We start from the raw sequence: 23,021 nt of genomic DNA, 5'->3' as shown, positions 1-23,021 counted from the left end.
CCTCCTCTTTGTTTTGGATGCTGCTGCCGTAGTTTTGCCACTGAGGTTTTCACGGCCGTCACTGAAGCAATATCACATAAATCTGCTGTCTTCTGAATTGAGACAGCCCGTGTTTGGCTTCTCAGGGAAAAGTGAACTGAGGGTCATCCGTCAAGCTGAGGCGTCTGGGAAATTGGGAGGCCTACTTCAATTTTTCGACACGTGAGTCGTTTTTTTGTCTCTCTCCCGCGGGGGATCGTGGCAAGTTCAACTTTTTTGTGCGCATTACATTTCTCTCAATGGCAAGCAGGAGGCATCACACAGGAGGCATCACGCAGGAGGCATCACGCAGGAGGCATCACGCAGAGGCGGTTTGAGCCTGTTGTTGATAAGGCAGCTGTTATTCTGAAGAGGTAGAAATGCACGCCAACTTTTCAGAATCTGACATTCTGCCTGCAGACAGTTGATATCCCTGTTGAGCTGAGGTTAGTACAGCACTCCTCCTTACCCCCCCCTCATCTCTCTTGCTCTTGCTCTTGCTCAATCAATTGCAACTTTCTCGCAAACTTTTCACGCAGCATGCCAATAGGGTTTGAAGCATCACTGCGGGCACATTCGGCTGTTTCGACAGGTCAGAGTCAATCTTGACGAATTTGCTGATGTTGTTTTGAAGGGTTGTTCTCAGACAAACCTTTTCTTTCCTTGCTGATGTGTTTAAGAGCCTGCTTCATGCGCTCAGATGCGAGATTAGCCTCTCTTCAATTCCATCATGGCACAATTATTGTGTCATTTTTGCGGCATCATTACCGTGATTAAAAGCCTGATTAAGAATCAGAACGACACTATGCTGTGACCGTGTTACTATTTGATATGATGATCCTGGGTAAGATAAGGAATGCAAGGATCTGACTTTTTCTCCAAAACAGAGATGCTTTGTTGTTCATTTCTTATTTAAATTGTGAAATAATTGAAGGACAGGATTGACAGGATTATGGCGTCAACTGCTTTGTTCCCTTCTTGGTAGATGAAAGCCTTTTTGTAATCAAATGGAAAAAAAATGAAAAGACATTTTCAAACGAAAGTGTCTCTGCAGCTCACAGCCAACAACTTTTTATGTGCTTTTGGAAAATGACAGATGAGTGCAATGAATGCTGTAGCATCCTGAGGCAGATGCAGCCTTATAAATTGAGCAAAAGCTCACTGATCTCCGGGATGATAGATCACACCGTGCTCTGTTTCAAAATATAGGAACTTATTACACTATTTGGCATTCTATCTATTTCATAACAAGCAATTTTCCTTAAAGAAGGAGAGTGAGCGTGGCTGTGCATGGTGCATACGAAAAGCTAAGTAGTGCAGCGCCATAGATAATCACTGATCCGCCCATGACCTGATCAAGATGAACAGTTCTATCATACAAGGTGAGACCCATGGCCGCCCCCCGTGCCAGCACACCTTCCATCAAAGTCGAGATTAAGATGTTGTGCAGTTGTAGAGCATCATCCACACGTGTTGCCCTGGGTCTGAGTGGGTCATGTTCACATGAACTGCCTCTGCGTGCCCCTTTGACAAATGAGGCGTGCTCAGTGTGAAACAGCATGTCACTGATGAGGCAACACAGGTAACTTTTTACAGTGCAATAATTTGTACAATGCAGGTTATGCTTGTACACACTTTCATTTTGAATATGCTGCAAACACATGTTTCGCATGGAAAACCGATACAAATGGTGGAAATTGCTGAAGATGTCAATAGAAACCCCTCAAACCTGAATACATTGTTTTCAAAAGTAAAATAACTTTAAACTTGACCTTGATATTTTTCATGATGCTGTGCATCTTCTTGGAGAGTATCAAGTATTAACAGAGATAATCTTTATCTATGTTGGCTACAGGTTAATAAATAGTTCATAACAGTTGGACGGGATGCCAAGTGCCTTTTCTTTAAGTGCTCTCATTTCTGGTAATGATTGCGGTGCAGATCGGCGCGTGCAGTGAAGGTCCCCAGGCACCGGCTAATTGTTCTGTTACACTGGATCACACAGACAGACTCTGTGGAGTCTCTCAAGCTCGCTGCGCTCACAACGAGCTAACATCCTGTCTCTGCCATGCTCTGCAATAGAATGCACACAATCCCCCCTTGTTAGGTTGTACCCTGTCAACGACGCACGAGGTAATTAGAGAGTAGCGATGCCATGCCAATTAAAGGACAATAACAACAAGCAAAAATATTCTCAAATAATTTTTCTGTGTATAGTTTGCAAGACAGAGATGTGAACTTCGACTCTGCGTGTTGTCATGGATTGGCAATCAATGTAGTGTTTTTCCTGCCTTCCACCCATTGCATGCTGGGAAAAGGCTCCAGCCTTGCAATAACGACCCTGAATGGGGAAAAAGCTGGTATGGATAAAAAACATGGATCTATAATTGTCATTCACAGTTTTGCACGGCTGCCACTGCTGCTTTTGGGCAACAATCTGGGAACATGATGTGGCCACTTCTCAGACATCCTCCACACTGCAGTCTGAGCCTTAAAAAGAAATGACAGCATCACATTTTATTCTCACTGTTTACTTGCGTTATACGGGAGGCTCCCTTCAGAGAGTGTACAGCAACTTTGCTTTCATCAGAGGCAGCTTAATCGCGGGAGGATTCTTTACTTTTGTCCCACATGCTGCTTACATAACAGCTGAGAGATGGGTTTTTTTCATGCATTTTGAGACAAACTACTGAAGTCATACAGTGAACGCTGCACTTAGATGACACCGTATAGCTGATTCAGGATTCGTTCGCTTCATGGACAGTTTAGGGAAAAAGGGGCGAAAAAGAAAAGTGGCGTAATGATTAGAATCTTCTTGACCAATCGTGGCATCTCTCACTCTCTCCCTTTTACTCCCTCATGCATGCGGTCAAAGGAGAGGGAGACGACAGAGGTGCAAAGAGTGGTTTTCTTTTCATGCCAGGCATCTAAAGCTTTTTTTTCCCCTTTTTTTTTTTCTTCTTTTGCACGGTTGGCCTTTGGCAAAGTGAAGAAGTGTAGACACCTAAGAATGCCGAGCATGAACTCGGCGAGTCTGTAATGTTCTAGGGAGAAAAAAGAAGAAAAAAAACTGCAGAAAGACAAAGTCTGCCTCTGGAGATGGAGGAAAGCAGAGTGTCCCTGCCTGGCAACAGCACTCATTTTGGCTGGCTTTCATCTGGGCTTGGCCTTTTGACGATAGAAGCAATCTTCAAATCGTAGCCTGCATTTCTATTTCTCTCAAAGGTCACCCGTTTAGAATGTGGAAGTGTAGAGGAGGGGAAAGGCGAAAGGGGTAGTAGAGTGCTCATCATGGCGTCAACAGCAGGCCTTGATGAATGATTGAGGAACTGTGTGCATACGTGTGAGCGTAGGTGTGTGTGTGTGCTATTGTAAGATAAAGATGTATTCATCGGCATGCATGTGTGTGTGTGTGTGGGATTACACGTGTTTGAATGCATTGTATCTGTGCACTCTCTGTTGCCTGTGCATAAACACGTTGCGAGTGGGTGTGCATGAATTCTCCTTGGAGCTGCCTTTTCAGCTGCAGCATGCAGGACGCCTGCGACACTGAGCTATGTCATCTCTGTGATCTCTTTATGAAGTACAAAAAAATATATCCACTTCTGCCACTCGCCATGATGACCCCCATCAATTTCCATAATCATCCTTTTACTCTCTTTTATTATCGGCCTTCCATCTTTCCCCGTCTCTCCATGCAGCGCTGTATTCTCATCTCCCTCTTATCTCCTCCTCGTCTCTTCTAGAAGATATAGCCTCAATGCACAGCCACGCTAAGCCGGCTCAAACTTCAGTCCAATTCTTCTGCATGAATATTTCATTTGCATTATTTTTTGTTGTTTAAATTGTGATCTCATGTGTGACAGGGGTAGCTGTAAACACTGCTGATGCAAAGTAAGGACGGCAAATTGGGTCAATTTGTGAAGTTCTCAAACGAGCAAATTATATATACTAAAAGTGGACATAATTAACAGCTTTTATAGAGACCAAGATACTCTGGTCAGTAGTTATTGCTTAAGTATGCAGCATCAAACATTCCTATTCATTACCCAAAGCAATGGATACTGAAATCCGGAGCAACACAATAAATTCATAATTTGAATTTCTGATTTTGGAGGTCAGCGATTCAATTATGTACACTGCTTGGGTGAAAACATGCTCCTCTCATTGCACAATGCCCCAAGGGTAGCCTCAGGGTGAGATGACACGCTGTGCGGTTGGACAGGTTCAGCAAATGTTAAAGAAGATGAGAAAAAAGGGTGTTTTGTCCACTCCGACTTGAGAACAAAGTTGTTTCTACCTATGATACTACACAGGAGAGGGCTGTCGGACTATTGTTTTTCTCCCTTTGGGACTGAATCACATTTCAGATAAATCAATAACACTTCCTGCCTCTGTCTCATTGTTGTAAACAGTGCGAGCACAGAATACAATCAATCAAAAAACTTGAGCATTTATTTGAAATGTTCTAAATATATATATTAAAAAAAGATGTCTTATTCCAATATATAGGCTTCCAAGGCTTCAGGGGAAGTTGAGAAAGTATATCCTGAGTTTAAGAGAATGATGAATGCTGTGTTCTTGTCTTAGCTGGGGGACATAATAATGATGAGGCACATCAATCTTTATTACTACTCCACCACCCGGTCCAGAACATTCAAGGGCAACAGAAATATTGCACTCACGGAGAACATTTATCTTCACACACCTGCCTATAGCTTTTAGCTGCAAGGAAACAAATTCCCTTATAGATCTTTGGACGACGTGTGCATGATCTTTTCTTTTTTTTTCTCGATGAAAAGTGACTAATTCAACTTTGTAAACGAACTTTAAGCCGAGTATTAAGGGTTGTATTAATAGCGGACAACAGAATGACTCAATCTTCATATGTAACAGGGGATAATCCTCGTTTCAATCAGTGGCAGCCACAATTTAATGTGTCTCCATTGGTGCACTCATCTGTCTATCTAGTCAATGTTGCGCTCTGATTGGCTTACAGACGTAAACCCCCGCCTTCTCGTACCTGTCGATCTGTGAGAGGCCGCGAGAGTTTTCCTACGCCCCGCCCATCGCATCCCTCCCGCCCATTTCCACCGGCGTTCGATCGTGTAGCGAATTGACTGTCGCGGACTCTGTATGTGGCGCATGAGTATGCGTTTCGGGATGTAACGGCGGTCTCGCGGAGCACTGATACTGAATTCATATATATATATATATATATATATATATATATATATATATATATATATAAATATAAACCTGCGGGACTCAGAAGAAAGAACCGAGGGAGAGCGTGTGCAAACTAAGGGAGTTTACGACAGCGCGGCGTGGAGGGAGACACGGGCGCGTGGCAGGGAGAACTAGCAAACCCAACCGACACCGCACGCAGAAATGGCGGAGCACCACGCAGCCGGCGACGGCAAGCACAAAGCGTCCACCAGTGCCGGGGGCTCGGTGCACGGGAACAGCAGACCCGGCGTCGCGGGTGGCGGACCGGGCAAAGGAGGAGGCCTGTCTGGTGGACTGACACAACCGGCCGGGTGGCAGTCCTTACTCTCCTTTAGCATTCTGTTCCTGGCCTGCCTGGCGGGATTCAGCTCCAGACTTTTCGCGGTGATCCGGTTCGAGAGCATCATCCACGAGTTTGATCCATGGTAAGCTAACGTAGCTAACGCTTGTCCGGTCGGGTAGACTCCCTGGTAAACGGGTACTTGTAGTGACAATGAAAGAAAATAAATAGCTGTCTAAATAACTGGGTCATTTATAAAAAATAATGTATATTAGATAAAGACAATGTATATTATTTCAACTGTAATATTTTACTATTTTAAAAGTTAGCAGTGACTGTTTTGAACACCGCTTTAACCCGAACCCTGTTTAGATGTTTTGTTAGCTCCACATTCAAGATGTTGTGTTCCCACAATGACCAGCGACAGGATTCTCTGGAGTCAAACACTTTGAGTACGAGGTCCGTGTCCTGGTTGTGTAGTCCTGCTTGAAGGACCGTGACATGTCGATGTGAAGAACCGAGTGACACGCAGCTGGCTGGTCCGGTCGGACCTCTTTCTCTCTATCTCTCGTGGTGTTCTACAACAGCGTGCAATAATAGCTGCAGCAGCGCGAGGAGGCTTCAGCTGCATGTACAACTTTATTTAGGGTTGTGGGGAAACGCGTGGAAGACGTGCACGATGTCCCAGCGCGTGTTTTAATTCATTGAGAACTCAATTCAACGGGTGAAGTTGAAATGGACGTTGTCGATATGATTGATGTGAGGCGGTTTTTACAGCTGGAATGTATTCTTACTGAGTGAGTAGAGATTATGCAAACAGGACAAGCGGTTTTTTTTTTAACATTTTAACTGCAGAACGTTCACAACCCGGAAATGAACTGATCCGGTCTGCTGTGTCTGTCATCACAATGCGGGATTAGGGTCACATGGGCTCACAAGTGTCCGCCCGGCTGCAGAGCACTCCCTCCTCCTCTGCTGTCGTGTACTCTGTGGCATTCAACCGGGCAGCACGATGGATGCATTCATTTATTAATTTTCAAGGACAAGGTGCTCCATCTTGTTCAGGGTGACACTTGCCTCGTCAATTATGCTGATGGCTTGATTGCATTTTATAGCCGAGGCTCAGGGCTGCGAGAGGGTCCGCGTGGTTCAGAGGACACTTGATCCTGCTTCGAGACTGGAATGTGCGCCAAGGACTGACCTCAGGCCTGTTCAATGAGTAGTCCCCCAGTGTCGCACACTCATGAGACCTTGCATTGTTCTTCATATATCCGATTAATGCCACGAGCGGTCACACAGTTGCTATATCACCTATGGTATTTTTTGCTGCTCTTAACAGTGAAATTGGGAGCGTTTTTCCTCAGTATGACACTGTAAAGTGCCACCCAGTCTCCACAGTTAGAACTGCACAGTTCTTTGCCAACATGTCACAGAAAGGAAAGCAAAGATGCTCTTTGATATTCAAGAGCATATCAGCCCTTGCAGCTATGAGTAGTCTACTGTTCTCTGGGACTTTTTGGATGGAACCTCCTGGTGCAGGTTTCAATGTAAACCAAGCAGTGATTTCACAAAGTAATGCTTTAAAAAGTATTTTTTAAGGGTGGTTCACGTAACTATTAAAAGCAGCGTTGCAGACTGCAAGTGATCATTATTTTGTATGAAAAAAAAAAAACATCAATCAAAACAGATTGACACCATAAACATATCTGTGGTTGACTACATTAACGCACAAACCTGACCCCTGTTAGTGCTGTTTTTGCCAAGAATACTAAATGGGACATTACTCAAAGATTTATTCTGGTATCTGCCGTTGACTCTCACAAGCGAGAGTGGCCCGGGTCTCTCTAAAAAGCACGTTTTTTTTATGATAATGTTGCATCCCGTATTAGTAAATCCTCTCCCTTTTCTTTTTTTTTGACAGTGAGAAAAGAAAACTTGTATTTTACAGCTGCAGGCACACGGGGTGCTGATTCGAAGTGGCCGTCACTACCAGACGCACATGATTACTGCTGTTGTCGTCTAGATGCTGTTATTGATAAATTTTTTTTTTCTTCCTCTGCGCAGAGCTTCAAATTATCTGCAGCTAACCGTTACATTAAATAAACTGGCAATTTGAAGAATGAAGATTGGATTTACAAGCACCGAAATGTCAAGCTTATTCTAAGCAAACACAATTTTGTAGGCGAGTCCCCGATATGACTCGCCTGTTATCTGGCCCTGCTCATTTTGGTTTCCTAATATTTGTTCCTTTTTTTTAAGACCAGACAGGTTTCAGTTGGCATTCAAGATTTTGTTTGTCTTCTCTATTTATGAAAGCAATTCATTTCTGAGTTTGTATCCTGAGGCATTTTTACGGTCTTCATCCAATCCCAATGTACTGCTCATCTTCTTAGGGCAACATGTCAGTGGATGTTCTCTCAGAACATCGTCACGACTAAACAGACTAAACTTTATTATGTGGAGGTGTAACTCCTCGACCCTGCTGGTACCAGTTAAGTACCAGTGTTTGCCAAAATGCTACTGGTGTTCCCTCAGAAGAGAAACTTTTTTTGTTCCTGCTCCCTGAGTTAAAAAAGTCTCTTTCCAGTTGATTAAGATAGCAGAAGGAACATTTAACAAGGCAGAAAGCTGTATGATGGTTGAGGCACGTACATGGGGAGGGGAGCTTCACGGAGAAAGAGTCAATTTATTTATTTTTTTGCACCTTGGTTATGTCTGGCAACAGAGTCCATTCTGACAGCGGAGTCGGGGAAGAAGAAGAGTCTCCGTCAAGCAAATAATGAGCTGGATTCTTGGGTATAGCAGCTCCAGACATGTACTTTCACTCTTCACACACTTGCATCCTTACTCTCTGTTCGACCGGTCGACATCAGTTCTGCTGCCGCTTGTTCAAGCTTTTGATGGACGCTCAGTGTGTCATACGGGATGGTGCACCGTGAGAGCAAAACTACGAGGCTAGAACTACATTCAGCCTACTAAGTGCTGTACTTAAGTACAATTATGAGGTACTTGGCTTCAGTATTTCCATTTTATGTAACTTCATAGTTCTATTCCACTACATCTTAGAGGGAAAAGTTGTACTTTAACTTCACTACATGTACTTGGCAATATTAGTTACTAGTTTGGCTACTTTGCCGATTCAGATTCTAAATACAATATAAAAATCAACTAATAAACTGATGTATTTTTAGTATACCGCCTAGTTAATAAGTATATAAAGTAGTTAAAATGAGCTACATTTTTAACGGCTGCAACAAGTGATTAACAGATTAATGCATCAACAACTATAATCCAATGATGTAGACCAGGGCTATTCAATTAAAGTACAACAGCGAGGTCCAGTCAGAGAATTTCCTCATGCAAAGGTCCGGAACATCACAATAACGTCTCACTTGTGCTATGATTTAGTCCCATATGTATTGAAGTAGCCAACAGTTGTATTAACGTCTGTATGTAGTCAACTGACTCTCAAATTATGAGTTTTCAAATTAAACTGGATTCATTATAAATAATACATAAATAGATGTTCGCTAGTTTCAAATAAAGTAAGAGCTACTAAAGAGGATACAAAAATAAACGTAAGAGAAAACTTTTGAAAAATGTGACTTAAAATAAAGTACTATATATAAAATCAATATTTAACTGAATTTCCCTGCAGCTTTAAATTCAGCTTATTGAGGTGTGAAGTGATGTCAGTCAAAAGAGCCACAATATTATATTCTTATCTTCTAAAAAGAGAAGATTGTGTGAAGGGACTTTATCTGTGGTTATTGAAACCACTTGTTTCAGCTCTATTCTCTTCTGTTTAACATCATTTTTGGACAGTGACTTACTGTGTTAGGATTCTGATTATATCGGGCTCTTGGGTTTATTTCTTTGTGCCTTATTTCGGATGTGAGTGGGTAGTTTGCTCGAAAGATTTGTGCTTTGTCTCGTCGTGGTGCTTCACATTACCGCTTTTAATAATCTTCAAGGTCTCTGAATAATAAACAGAAGAGTCCATCCATTCTTGTTTAACGACTCTGGTAAAGCTGTCCACATTTATCTTTTTCGAGCATGTCGTGAAATATCTTCTCTGACTCGCATACTGTTTCCGACTGTTGGGTCTCTCTCCCATCTCTATCGCGTGTGTGAGTATCGCACTCGAGTCGAGAGCGACGCTTATCGGAATACACACATTTGATTGGCCGAGCAGCATCACGTGAGATGGTTTACAATGCATCTAATTGGTTGGGGTGCTTCCTGGACCGCAGAACAAGTGCCGTAAAGGCTAGAAAAGCTGCGCCGGTTAAATTAAAAGCGCTCCGTGAAAATGTAATATTTCTCAATTATCTATCGGTTATAACTGATTTTAACTTTTAATAAGTCAAAATATATGTTTGTTGTGGACAAACATGTATGCTAGAGTGCTAAAAATGCTTACACTGCAAAATGACTTATGGATAAACCAGCTAAATCAGAAATCTGGGTTTCGTTGCAAGATTATAAATGGGCTGTAAATCTCGAAGTTGTTTAGGCACGTTGAAAAGTTTATGTTCCGTTTCAAGGTATGAGACAGTTGGGATTGTAGTATTTGTGCCATCTGCTCCCGTAGCATTTGTGTGCCATCTGTGTGCACACTCGGCTACAGCAGCTTTACCAGGTTAATAGAAGATTCAGCCCAAGAGCCATTGGAAAACTGCCTAATGACGCTCTGAAATAATCCGAACACATTGCTTTGTTTCTGCTCTTTCTGCTCGCCTGCGTGCACTCGTTCACCTTGCCTCTCCACATGCACCCTGCAATTTCTGGGTGCAGCAGAAAATTGTGACAACCACCGTCATCGTCTCTGTTGACGTCCTGATCGGCCGGGTGGGAAACCTGCAAAACTGGCAGCTCTAACTCCACCGCAGATGGAACATGATACAGAATGGTTCAGAATTGGAGGCAGGGAGTTTTATCATGTTGGACACAAAGAAAACATCCAGCGATATTCAGCAGCTTTTGATTGTTAATCCCCAAACAAGAATAGTGCGATTTTGACATCTGAAATGTCAGTCGCTTCACAGACGCCTTGTGCAATCCTCCGCTTTCTCGAGCAACTCTTTGATATCAGTGAACACCTCAGAAAGGATCTTTTTAATGTTTCTGACCCCTTTTTAAGATGCAGTTGCTGCTGCTGAAAGTTGTTAACTGCTGTGAAAATGAAGTCTCCCCCACAAGTGTTGTTACCACCTCAGCTTTTATTTGAAAAGCCAGAAAAATGATAGGGAGTTGCAGCTATTGTGTGTGTGTTCTCTCCCTCCCCTCTTTTCTTTCCCTCTCTTCCCTTCAGTCTTTTTCTCACACACAAAGCATGACGTCTATCTCAAAGTAGATTAGGCCGTAAAAGAAGAGGCTGCTGGCACAGCAACACGTTAGCTAGAGCTGTAGTGTGGGGAAAATGGAGAATAAGTTGTGATTGATCGTCCTACCAGACACTTAGCTGGGGCTGTGATCGCTGCCTAACACCCCCCCCCCCCCCCCCCCCCGACTGTCTGTCCAACAGCTTATGAAATATTCAGCGTTCAGGCGGTGTCCAGTTACCTGCAGCAGAAACGGGTTTTGGTGAGCGCCCATCCTCTGTTATTACAGGCTGGCTTCCTATGCTGACATTATTATTTGTTTAATAGATTGGAGTTACCACAGCAACTTATTTGCTGTTTCACAGCGGTGCCAGAGGTAATGACTATTTTGGCTGCGTCTCTCTTGTCTCTACTCCAGCCTTGCAGGCCAGTCGTACTACGACACAAGAGAAAGCTAACACACTCGGGGTTTTTTGCGCTCTCGTTTGCAGAACTTTTTTTCTTTATTCGCTGCTTTCTCCTCAGTCGAGACACCCGATGTCAAGCCCCTGATGATTAAGTGCTATACATAGGATTTACTAGTTTATTTTTATTTGTACAACTAGGTTAACATTTCATTTGAATATTGGTCGATTTCCAACAATACTTGAGGTCTGTCCCTACAGCGTAGTTGAATCTCTTCCTCCTGTCTTCATACCCTCTACTCTGAGATTATCGTGATTGTGAATAATGTGCAAAGGTTTGTGCGTTCAGCTCTTTCGCAAGCTGTTCCATGATGCTGTTCGGGAACAATAACAAAGGGTAATATACTGTATAGAGGTTATAGAGCGCTGGTAGCTGACGCCCTTCGTTTTAATCCCTCACTTTTGTCTGTCAGCCAAATTTGGTCGGGGCCACTCGGAAAGTGTTGGCGAGATTGCCACCTAACAAGGGGCGCTTGTCAGCAGCCCGGAGGCCACGTGAGTCACAGATGCCTTGATGGAGCATAATGGCACTGAGAGGTATTCCAATTTGTTAGCTTGATGAATTGCCTCTGCCTGCGCATCCAGAGCGATATTTGTGTTTACTGTGCTCACCCGCATATGATCAGCTTCACGGGGTGGCCGGAGCAAGTTTAAGTGTTTGTTAGATTTTACATTTAATTACACAAGGGGGGTGAAGGAGAGGTTCAGCTTAACCCGCTGTTTGCATAAGCTACGGTACAATGTAGCCACGGCTATTAGTCATTTTCAAAATGACCATGAGCTGGTCCTCTTCTCAACCACAGGCGTTTTGTTTTGCTTTTGCTGGCAGCCGTTCGCTAATGAGAATTTTAGAGCATTGTCCTCTGATGACGACGAGCATTGTGTTCCAGCTCCGCGCCCTTTATTGGAGGCTAAAGTGTGCGATCGTGTACTCCTATAACTTTGAAGCATGGCAGCAGTGCAACACAAGCATCGGATTACACCCAAGCCCGCTACTTGGATCTCTAAGTTTAGGATGTAGATGGCTGCGTTTGCAATACTGCACATTCCCAAAACCGGCTGGACTCCAAAGTTTTAATTAACATTTTTTGGGGTTTGACGGTCAGTTTGCATTTTTTGCACAGGAGTGAACCGCTGCTTTGACACCGGAGTTTTATTCATACTGTGTTCAGCTTTGGAAATGTTTCTTCAAGGTTGCAATGGTGCTGCTGATGAAAGGTTTTATTTGAAGGAACAATGAGACTTGCTCAAATTAATGCGTTTAAGTTAGTTTATGTTAATATAGTTATACGGTTGAATTTCAGACTGTGCTTTAGAAAGTACACATGGATATATTGTCACAGGCTGTAGCGTCGCACTGTTTTCGTATTATGAAGACCTAATATCTCTTAATATAAATGTCCAGATAGCATTAGAAATCTATAATTAATTACTTTCTAATCTAACAAATTTATATAATGTTTCATACAATATATTTCTCTTGTGGTGTTCTTTCATATATAGAGATGTTAAAAAAAACAAGCATGAATGAAGGGGTCTGACTCCCCGGTATATTCTGTCTTATAAAGCCTCCTTGGCTGAAAGAGTATTTACAACCTCCGGTCTAATACTGTATCTTCTACTGACAGGGATATTGGAACAGGCCCAGAGAAGAACCTGTGTAGCAGAACTAAATCCATCCCCTGTGTTCTCATCTACAGGAAAACACAGACAGAGTCCATGCGCACACTCGCACGTCAGTGTGTGTCACGCAGAAGCGGAGATGCACGGCTGATGCAGCATTTGTCAAGCTGTTTGTTTTGTACTGTCATGGGCGCTTTGATGCGCTTGTTGTTCCATGACCACCCAGTCTGCAGAACCCATCCGACTGGGGGGGGGACGCGCGCAACAGGGGGCGACGCGTCCGCTTAGCTGTAATTGACGGCACTCCTTTTTGAATGCCTGCTCCGAGTGCGTTCTCTCGTGTGTTTCCCTTATAGCGAGTTGCTGCGTATCGGAAGTAGAAATGTGTGACAGGTCAGCAGTCTGTCTTCATGCTCTGAGTTCCCCCCCCCAGCACCACTAGCAGCAGACATCCCTTCACTTTTCTATTTCGGTGAATAAGTAATATTGGGTGAGTTTACAGGGTGTATTCTTAGACTTTAGAAAAGAGGTTATAAAGTCACACCTTGCATGTGTTTCTTAAAGGATGAGGACCACTGTAAAGGACTAACCAATGAAAGACCGACGGGTGTAGAGGATGCATGTTACGTTTGCATGAGAACACCCCAATATCTGCTCGCCACGACAGTCTTGCGGTTCCCGAAGATCACAGTCGGTCAGACAATTCTTGAATGTTTGCTCAGCCTCGCTGTATCTTCCCTTTCTCCTTCCCGTGGGCTTTGAAGTGGTCCTGGATGTCCTCTGGACGGTGCGGGGTGGAGGCGGGGCAGAGGGGAACAGAGAGGATCTGTGCTCATCGTGTCCTTTCACCGACCGGAGTCGGCATGTAGCTCTTTGGGCGAGCGCACCTGCATACAGAGAGGAGAAGAAAGGAGGAGCGAGAGACACAGCGGTGGGTTGGTGGGAGGCGGAGAGGGGAAATTAATGCCTGCCAGGCATCCAATCTGAGGGAGGTTTTGGTTGTTGGAGCCAGAGAGATTTCATTGTTCCAAAAAGTGCCTCATCAGTTTGTTTGTGTGTGTGCATGTTCATGTCTAATGTTTGTGCTTTGTTTTGTTTTTCATGCAGGGAGGATAGGGTTGATTTTCTATTTTGTCTGCCTCAGCCTCAGGTTAAATTGAATGTCTTGTGTAGCTGATAGTCTACTTACAGCGGAGCCCGTTTAATACGATCAGCCGCTCAAAGCATCTCTAAAGCATTACTGAATAGTTAAAATGGCTCAACTCAGCTTATTCTTGAGTAATTTTTCTCCTTTTTCAATTTAAACCCTCCACCACTTTGCAGGAAACTCCCTAGGAATTCACCGTTGGGCATCGGCAGTAAAGCCAGGTAAAGCTGAGAGCTGGCTTAATCAAATGAATCCCAAAGCAGAGGTTATTATGAAAGCCGGCTAGTTGTAGCCACACAGTGCTGCTTTGTGGAACAATTTAGGGGTTTGGGTTCGCAGTGAGTCGGTTATCCGCTATGTGAAGTTACCACTGTATGAATCGCACTGAGATTTGCCTGCTTAATTCTGCATGTGTGTTGATATGCCAACTGGCCGGTTCCCTGGTTAGAGGATTGGCGAGCCATCAACTTGGCACCTCCTGAATGCCTCGTGTTCTGTTGTCATTTATGTACCGTTATGTCTTCATTGGGAGTCGTGTCTTGTTGTTCCTCGTTTCAAGTTAAGATATTTGTAAGCCGATTTGAATATTTTTGTATTTTACGAGTCATTTTTTAAAATTTTAATTGTTGCTGTATGAATTTATTGCAATTCCGGACAGTCCGTTTGGGGCTTTTATCAATATGTAAATAAACTAAACTCATAACTAAAGCTAATCTCAGATATGATGTTATTGCACTTCCTAGAAAGGGTTCCCTGGCCTCTGCCTCTATTAGCACTGCTCTGTTTTTTTTTTTTTAAGATGCCACAGTAGATCTTACATAATACTGTATTTTCTCCTGTTAGAATATTTATACATCTATTAAAGCTGCCGTCCCTTCATCTTTATGTGTACGTCTGGTCCTCTGGGTTTGTTTTTGTTCCTAGAATCCAAGTGACACATTCAGATGTCTAATTTCATCTGACCAACAGCCTAAAATCCAAAGACATTCAGTTCACATTATTTATATATATATATATGACTCAGAAACTTTGCAAATAATCCAATTTGGGAGGCTCGACTGGTGTTTTTTTAAAATCATTTTAGCATCAGAATTATTTAAAATAGCAGTCTCCCACTCAGTCAAAAGTCATCTGCAACAAGAGGGCAGTGTTGAATACAGTGTACAGTCAACTCTGTCCTTTTGTGGTAGAGACGGATATACTGATTATGCTTGGGTTCATATGTGATGGTCAGATAAGAATGCAGTGATGCAGCTCTTCATCAGCCACAATGCATCCAACTTTGTTGCTGCTAACTCTCCCGGGCGGGTGAACTGGAGGCTGCCAGTCTTGATGGATCTAACCTGTTGTTGCATGAGGTTATCGGTGCAGCCGGCCAGTTTATTACGCTCAACGGACGAGAGGTTAACGTCACGTTGCCACAGTGGTATCGGGTGCAGTTGTATCAGAGTTGTTTCAGAAGTATGAGTGCATGAGCACAGCATTGTACCTGATACTGGTACAAGTCCATCCCTATTGTCGGTTCAAATCCTGATTTATTTCTTTTATTTGCCGTGTTTTTGTTGTAAAAATGATTCCTAGGTATAGCTTTGCTCTGCCCATTGTATATCTGCTAAAGGGCGTCCCTCCATTTTTGTCAACAACCGGCCTGTTTTTCTGGTGCAGATGTGGCCATTGTTCAGCTGTTGTGTTTGTGTTCATTCTCATAGGCCCATTGAGAGTGGACGACTTTATTGTCACAGCCTTGCCACGGGCAAGCCCACCTGGTGTGACATTACGGAGCATTATAGTCTGGGGCCACGGCTTTGTTTTTAGGTTTGCCTGAATAGCCGACTTCCAGGCGAGGACACAACTGCCCAGTGCTGCTCTGGTTGCAGGGCACAGACTAATGGAGGAGTAGTTGAAGAGGGCCCAGGGCAGAGGAAAATAAATGACAGATGGACGAATGGAGTGGTGTCGAGCAGAACAGAATGACGGCTGGAATAGGTTGTCAATCTGCGACTGGCTGAGAAATACGAGCCTGTCAGGCGGCTGTCATATCATCGTGGGTTATCAAGTCGAGCAGCTGGCAGGTGGTTTGGGGGAGCACATATGAAACAAGGTGGTGCAGAGTCTGCGTTGGACCCAATCGGAGGACAAAATGTCTCTGATACTAAGGCCACGTTCACACCAGTCGTGTTTAGTCCTGTTGAACTGAGCCCTGGAGGTGAGGTTCGTTTGGATTGGTGTGGACCAAACAACTAATCTCTGGTCCGCTTTGAAGGGGTGGTCTCGGACCGCTGTCAAGCGAACTCTGAAGTGGTTCATTTCTGGTGTGAACACCATAAGAACCAATCACAGGAAGCGTACCATTTAATCGGTTAAGAACATATTGGCTTTTCCTGATTTGGTGACTGGGGAACTAGTAGCCTCTTAACACATTTTCTACCACTGAATTTGATGCATTTACTGTTTATCAGACCACAAATGAGACAATATATTACTAGCTAGCGCAGTTAACTAGCTGCTTGATTAACTAGCAAGCCGCTAAATGAATCAAATTTAACAACTTAATTCTTCATCCACACACTCTTGTCATTACATTACATTACATTATTACATTGTCACAGCTGTTAAGGATTTCAGTATTAGAAATATTATAAGTAGGATTAAATAACACCCCTAGTGGTGAGTAGAAGTGTCACAATAATAATAATGTCAAAATAGGTTAAAAAGTCACAAAATATTTACTTATGGAATGTATTATGTTTACAATATTCTTACTTGTAGAGGATATTATGTTACAGTATTTTACTCATTAAATGTATTAAACCATAGAAGTATAGTCACTAAAGGTATTAAAACACTGTATGAATAGTTTTGAGGGTCAGAAAGAGATCATTTTGAGTGAGACTTTACAGAGGTGCAGCAGAGAACAGAGTGATGGACAACTGACCACCAGGACCTGAGGAGGAGTCCGGACGACTTCAACCAAACACTGAGATGATAACTGCCCCAAGCCAGGAGGGGCTATTGAATTTCGGCCAATCACAGAGGCTGATACTGGACATTTAAACTTTCGGACAGAGACTTTTAAATATAGGCTTAGTTCCAGAGGGTTTTTTGGCCAGAGTTCGCGCCGTTACCACTCTGGGTAGTTTACCAGCTGGGCTGGGCTATTTAGTGGGCCTTGTGAGAACTCTGCCCTGGGGACATATTGATATCGATAGAGTAATTCAGTTTGCAACTGTTCTAGCTTCTCTTGTTTATTAAATACTTTTTGATTGTTAACCGGATCCAGTTCATTTTTGGTGCGACTGGAAAGTCCAGCGGTCTGGGTCTCCCCTGAAAACATCTAACCCTAACACAGCGTAGGAAAGCTCATTGCCATCGCCAGATAAGTGACAACTCATTTTCTGTAACCAGTGTAGCATGAAAGCGTTGTGGGATTAGCTAGCTAGCTAACTAGCCAGCCGCTAAATGAGTCAATTATCAACATCTATGCTTCATCCACACAGTCTTGTCGCAGTATAGGACATCACAAGCATGGAGGCTATTCTTGAGTCCTACATGGAGGTAAGACCAATAATTAAGCAACATTTCCACCACACTTTTGTGACTTTTGTTCTCAGTTATTGGACAGTTTTACACAATGTGTTATCTTTGCATTGGTTCTATTCAGGAACCGGACCTTTAGGTGTAAGAGCACAGTGGACTACAGTAATGTAGACTTTGTTCTTCCACTGTATCTGAGGACTAAAGTCGCTTTTATGACACGTAGTTTTTCACAAGCGAGAACCAATTTAAATTGTTTAATGACAGATGAATACATAAATACAAACTTTTTTTTTCAATGATTGGCACTGAATCACCCATGTATTTACATTGGCAAAGCACTTATATCCATCGTCTCTACATGAGGACTTTCTCTTTTACGGCTGACCTCTGAAAACCGATGACGGTTCCGGCAAAGGTGACATTTATGCAGAACAGGCAAAGGGAGGGAAATTAATCAAAATTTAAAAGCCCCTAAAATTCTGTTATAAGCATTTAATATTCAATGTGAGTGTTTTTAACCTCTGCAAGGACAGACCTGTGGTGTCGGCTCAGTCCTTCGGGTCAGAAATAAAAAATATAGTCTTTATAGTTAGTTATACTCTTGTCCGACCACCCATGCACCTTTACCCCATCACTTTTATTTTTTGATCCATTCTAATGTTACTGACAGGCCGCGTAGGAGGTCTGGAGGACGAGGTCATTTGTAATGTCGATCGCCTCAACACTGGTCAAGTTGTGGGAAAAATTGCTCTCCTTCATTTTGTAGGGATCACATCCTATATGTATTTCTATTTTCTGGCGATAACTGAAAGCGTACAGGTTCAACCAACCCTTTCATGTATTCATTTTCCTCCATTTCCAATTTGCTACTAGCCAACTCCTCAATTTAACTCCTCAATTTAATATGTCCTTGAGACATGTAGCACCACAGGAGTAGAAGAGCCTTTCTCTCCAAATGCTAATCGTTGCCCCGAGTGCCACACCCCCTCTCGTCAGCCGCGTCCCTTCTACAGTTCCCAACCACGGGGATGGACTGACCCAATTGATCACGAGGCTTCGTTTTTTGGTCTTCCACCCTGGAAACTCCTCGTCTTCCTTAGAAGCTCTCGATGTCATTGTTCAGTTTCGTCAAGCTGTTTTTGCTTGGTGGGGGAAGATGCAAGCGCAACCATTCTTCAACTCTGTTGTTATTGAGTCACAGCAGCAGATTGGCAGTCTATTTCAACACATCCCTCATATCTTTTCTTGTTTTGCCAGGAGAAAACAAGGTGAAGATGCAGTCACTTTGCATGTTGTCTACTTTATTATAAAAATGTCCTGTTTGGTGACTTGCAATGCACAGTCATACATGTTGAGCTGAGCGTAGATGGTCTGCAGTGACGTGGGCAAGCGCCAACATTTTGAAACTTTTGGTGCTAGTACTGATAGCTAAAAAGTTGGCAACGCGGGTGTTTTTTTATTTTTTGCCCGTCTCTTCACAACACAGGACTGATGTATGAGCTAGATCACGATGCAGAAACAGCAGCCTGGCCTCGGTTGACCACCATGGACGCTAAGTCACCGCTGCCTTGTGAGAACTGAATGTAACGATAATCTTAAAGTAAAAACGATGGATGCTTTTTGGATGGTACTCTTTTAGAGTGCATATCTTGTTGAGTAACGCGTGGCTCCTTTTGAAATTTCTCTGTGTCCATTAAACACATAGCTGTAGGTAATTATCTGGATTGGTCTTGACCTTTAGCTAAACTCCTCAGTATATCGATGCCACGGCTTTGAGCTTTAATGAGTTCTCGGCTCCATGTAAATGTTTTTGTTATTGATCTTCATTTTATTATTTATGATGACATTTTCCCTTTTTTATTTTTTTGTTGTTTGTGTTTTCTTTTTGCGACAAGCGCTGCTTTTACCTCGCCGATCCTTCGCGTGCGACACTGAAATCAAAGACGCTGATGTTAATGTAGTCCTGTGACGGCGACTTCTTCTCTCCCAGAGTTCTTCATCTCGACCTGTGACCTTCAAAGCACGTTTCCCTTTTAAGCAGATGCACCCCTAGTTAGTGAGATCAAGGAGGATGTTACCGGCTCTGATGATGGCTCCTCTCCATTAAAAATGCTCCCAAAGCTTCATCGGAATATATGAAGGCGATCACTAGGCACTTGATATGATTTCACTCAGGAGGGATAAGTGACCTCAAACGTCGACATTTCCCTTTCAGTATAGCTCCAGCAATTTAGCAATTACCGCAGTCATTAGGCTTTCATTTAGCATGACTTCTTATCTTGACCTTGAAACATACTTTTTTTTCCAATCCAAGTGGCAAACCGACAGAGGTGTTCTTCACTCCGTCATTCTCAGTTTCTTATTTGCTAGATTCCTCGCTTTCTTTTATGTCTTCTCTGTTCTCTTCCCATGAGCGTGAGTCTTTGTAACTTAGCAAGCAAAGTCTTGCTCTCAAACTGTGATCTGACTCCCATCCGGTCCTCGCAGCCAGTAGTGAGCCACCCAGAGTTTCCTTTTAAAGCCAGATGAACTTGTAGACGCCCTGCATAGCTCTGTCACCTGTCAGCCTAACAGTATCCAACCTCTGTACATTGTACTTTGTATGATGCGACATATGTGGTTTTTATATGGCTTTTGGACTGATGGTCAGAGCTCCAGGATATTTTGAGGGCCATTTTTTTTTTGGCCATTTTCATTCGTTTTACGGACAGAACATTATTTTGATTTATCAAGAAAATATCTCAAACCGTTACTTGCAGGCATACTTTTATTTGCCTTTTTATATTAAGGCACTGCAGGCAAAAATACATTAGAGCCAGAGAAAGACTCGATAAGTAACAGTTCTTTTGGGTGGGTTTAGCAGAATTTCTTCAAGCATAGTCCTTGATTCTTGACGATGTAATACAAATAGCTAAATTTGGCACCCGGGTGTATTACGGTGACGTCATAATCTGGGCCAGTAGTTAGCCATTAGCCAGATGTTCTTCCAGCGAGATGATTCCTCTGAGGTGATGTTTAGGGATGGTCTGTTCAGCCCGATTAACATTCTGTCCCGGCTGGGACAAGTCGTGCTGCTGTGGTCCAGCTGAGGTGTTAATAAGGCCCTAAATGAGCCTCATCTCCGGAGCTGTTGCTGAAGGTACGGCCTGTAACTGTGATTTCACCACTTCGCCTCTTTTCTACGAATGCTGGGAATATCTTAGAACAAAGATGTCGATCTCCCCGACTTGATGGGGGGTGCTCTGGAACTGGCACAGAGCGTGTCTCTTTAAGAGGTGCTGGCTGTACGGCTTGTGACATTAGTCTTGCTGTCTGCATCAGCATCCTTCAGGTGCAGAGGGATGATTTCCCCCCTTCTGCATTTCTGGGCTGCAGTTCAATCAGGAGTCAGGCTGAGAGACTTATCTGTCTCTTTCTCCGTCTCCATCAGCCTCTCTCTTCATCTAACGTGCGTGCGCACACACACACATACACACACACACACAGCCTACCTGCAGTTGCTGCAGCGAGAGCTGGCGTAATGTCATTATGGCACTCGCAGCGAAGCTTGGGCCCTACTTGATGGGGCCCGCTAGACAAAAGCAGAATTTGGCTGCGAATGAAACGCAGTCTCATCTTTCAGGCTCCCTGTAATAGGGTGCTGGATCTACACACCCTCTGGCTGGGATTTGGAGATTTGCTACCCAGACAAGCGAGCGAGAGGAAGCCTTTGCTCCCATTCACCGCTCTGAATCCATCCAGTGTGGAGTTTCCATCCAGGATGAGCTCATTGTTTTTTTATGTATTCTCTTTGCCCGGAAGCCCCCGTTTTCTACTAAGATGCTATCACTGCGCATTTCACACTGATAAATTATCGGGGAGTGCTTGTGCTGCTTGATTTTTATCATTGTTGAAGTTGCAAAGACGGATGAGGCCAACTGTGTGCTTTCAGTGTGCGATGAGCGGTTTCTGTTCGTATGTTTGTAGACACCGTGCTCGTGTCACAACTTGCTTAGCGGAGCTTTTGATGCGCTTCCTAAGTCAATGTTGACCATTTCTTGTTTCAGTTATAACCCAAGGCGGTAGGGCAGCATTAGCTGCTTGACACAAACAGGGAACCTGTAATGAAACAGAGCACTGCTTTCACTTCCTTGTTGTGCTTCATTCCTGCTAATGTTCAAATCTTTGCATCAGCGCGAGTACGCTGACGGGAGCGCATTTTGAAAAATAAACGCGTATCCACAATACAGCAACTTGTCGAGAGGTGTAAACTCAGACTACAGTCGCTCAATTTGGACCCTTTTTTTCTTCTTTCTGGCTTCACTGTCACAGACTCTGAACAAAGCTAATCCCCACGCTGAGATTCATTCGGGACGCCTCGGCCCGAGTGATGAGTTAGCAGCACATACAGCTCCAGTATTCTCCATGTGGCCACGAGCAATCCTTCATCCGTGGCGCCCAGAGCCCTAAAGCGGGGAAAGCTTCGCCACGTCTGGTGTGACATTTCATTTGAAGAAATAACAAAAGGCTCCCCCCCCCCAAACAAATCAATGTCCACTTCCTCCAGTGTAATTATGCACGCAGAGTCACGGTTATGACAGAATTGTTTTTTTGTGTGTTTTACAAAGTCTAGATATCTGTATTCGGGCTGCTCATTAGATTGCGGGTCATTGAGGGCCGCTCCATCAAACGAGCGCTCTTTTGGTTGCATGCACTGAGCTCATGTTGCCTGCATCGTCTTCCGCTCCTCTTTTTGTCTTCCACAAAGGAGACCCGATCTGACAAAGAACCGTTTTGAGGCTGTCTTGTAAAAAAGGAGCTTTTAATTGCTGTTTACACTGAGTCACTCACCGAATTACCTGAAGATCTTTGGCGGCGTCTTTTGTAAGCATGAGCAATGTGCTCTGTCACACCGGTTCACTCGGGCTAAATCAAATTTAAATGGAAGATAATGTGGGCAAAAAGTCTCAGTATGCAGAGTGTGTTTGTGCAGTCTGTTAACAGAATGGTTACACTTGCAGGTACGTTTTTTTTAAAGCTGCTCGGCGCGCTACAGACGACTAAGCTATTATCTTGCCTGGAGATCTTTTTAGAGAGTGCTCCTTTGCTTTGGGAGTTTGTTTGCGAGCTTGTTCAGCGAGCCAAGGTGCAACACAAAATGTGGCCATGCCCGTAGGGGAAGTGAGAGACGAAGACATTGTGGCTGGAAAAGCTAATATTTGCACTCTCGGTCTATGGCTTCTTTCCTGTTTGTCATAGGCGGCCGTCTGATTGTCAGACAACGTCACCGTCTCACGGATCACAGAGGACGTGCGGTTATTGCTTTATGGAAAGGTGGTTTAATGAGAATAATGTTTGGGTTGGCTGTGTACACATAACAATGACATGCTGACTGGTATTTGAACGGAGCTTATCTGTGA

At 43.6% G+C, this 23,021-nt stretch overlaps 1 protein-coding gene across 1 annotated transcript in view; it reads left to right on the top strand.

Moving 5' to 3' along the window:
• The first annotated feature begins 5,276 nt into the window (after positions 1 to 5,276).
• The window catches only part of LOC142964994 (dolichyl-diphosphooligosaccharide--protein glycosyltransferase subunit STT3B), a 70,332-nt gene continuing 52,587 nt past the window's right edge, over positions 5,277 to 23,021 (top strand). Inside the window, exon 1 of the mRNA XM_076105644.1 lies at positions 5,277 to 5,672. Coding sequence (XP_075961759.1) covers positions 5,410 to 5,672 — 263 coding nt within the window. The 5' untranslated portion in view covers positions 5,277 to 5,409. The remainder of the gene's footprint in view (positions 5,673 to 23,021) is intronic.

The sequence above is a fragment of the Anarhichas minor genome, unplaced genomic scaffold (genome assembly GCF_050575085.1).
Source record: "Anarhichas minor isolate MPS153535 unplaced genomic scaffold, ASM5057508v1 ptg000033l, whole genome shotgun sequence".
NCBI lineage: Eukaryota > Metazoa > Chordata > Actinopteri > Perciformes > Anarhichadidae > Anarhichas > Anarhichas minor.
This window is presented reverse-complemented; position numbering and strand designations above follow the sequence as displayed.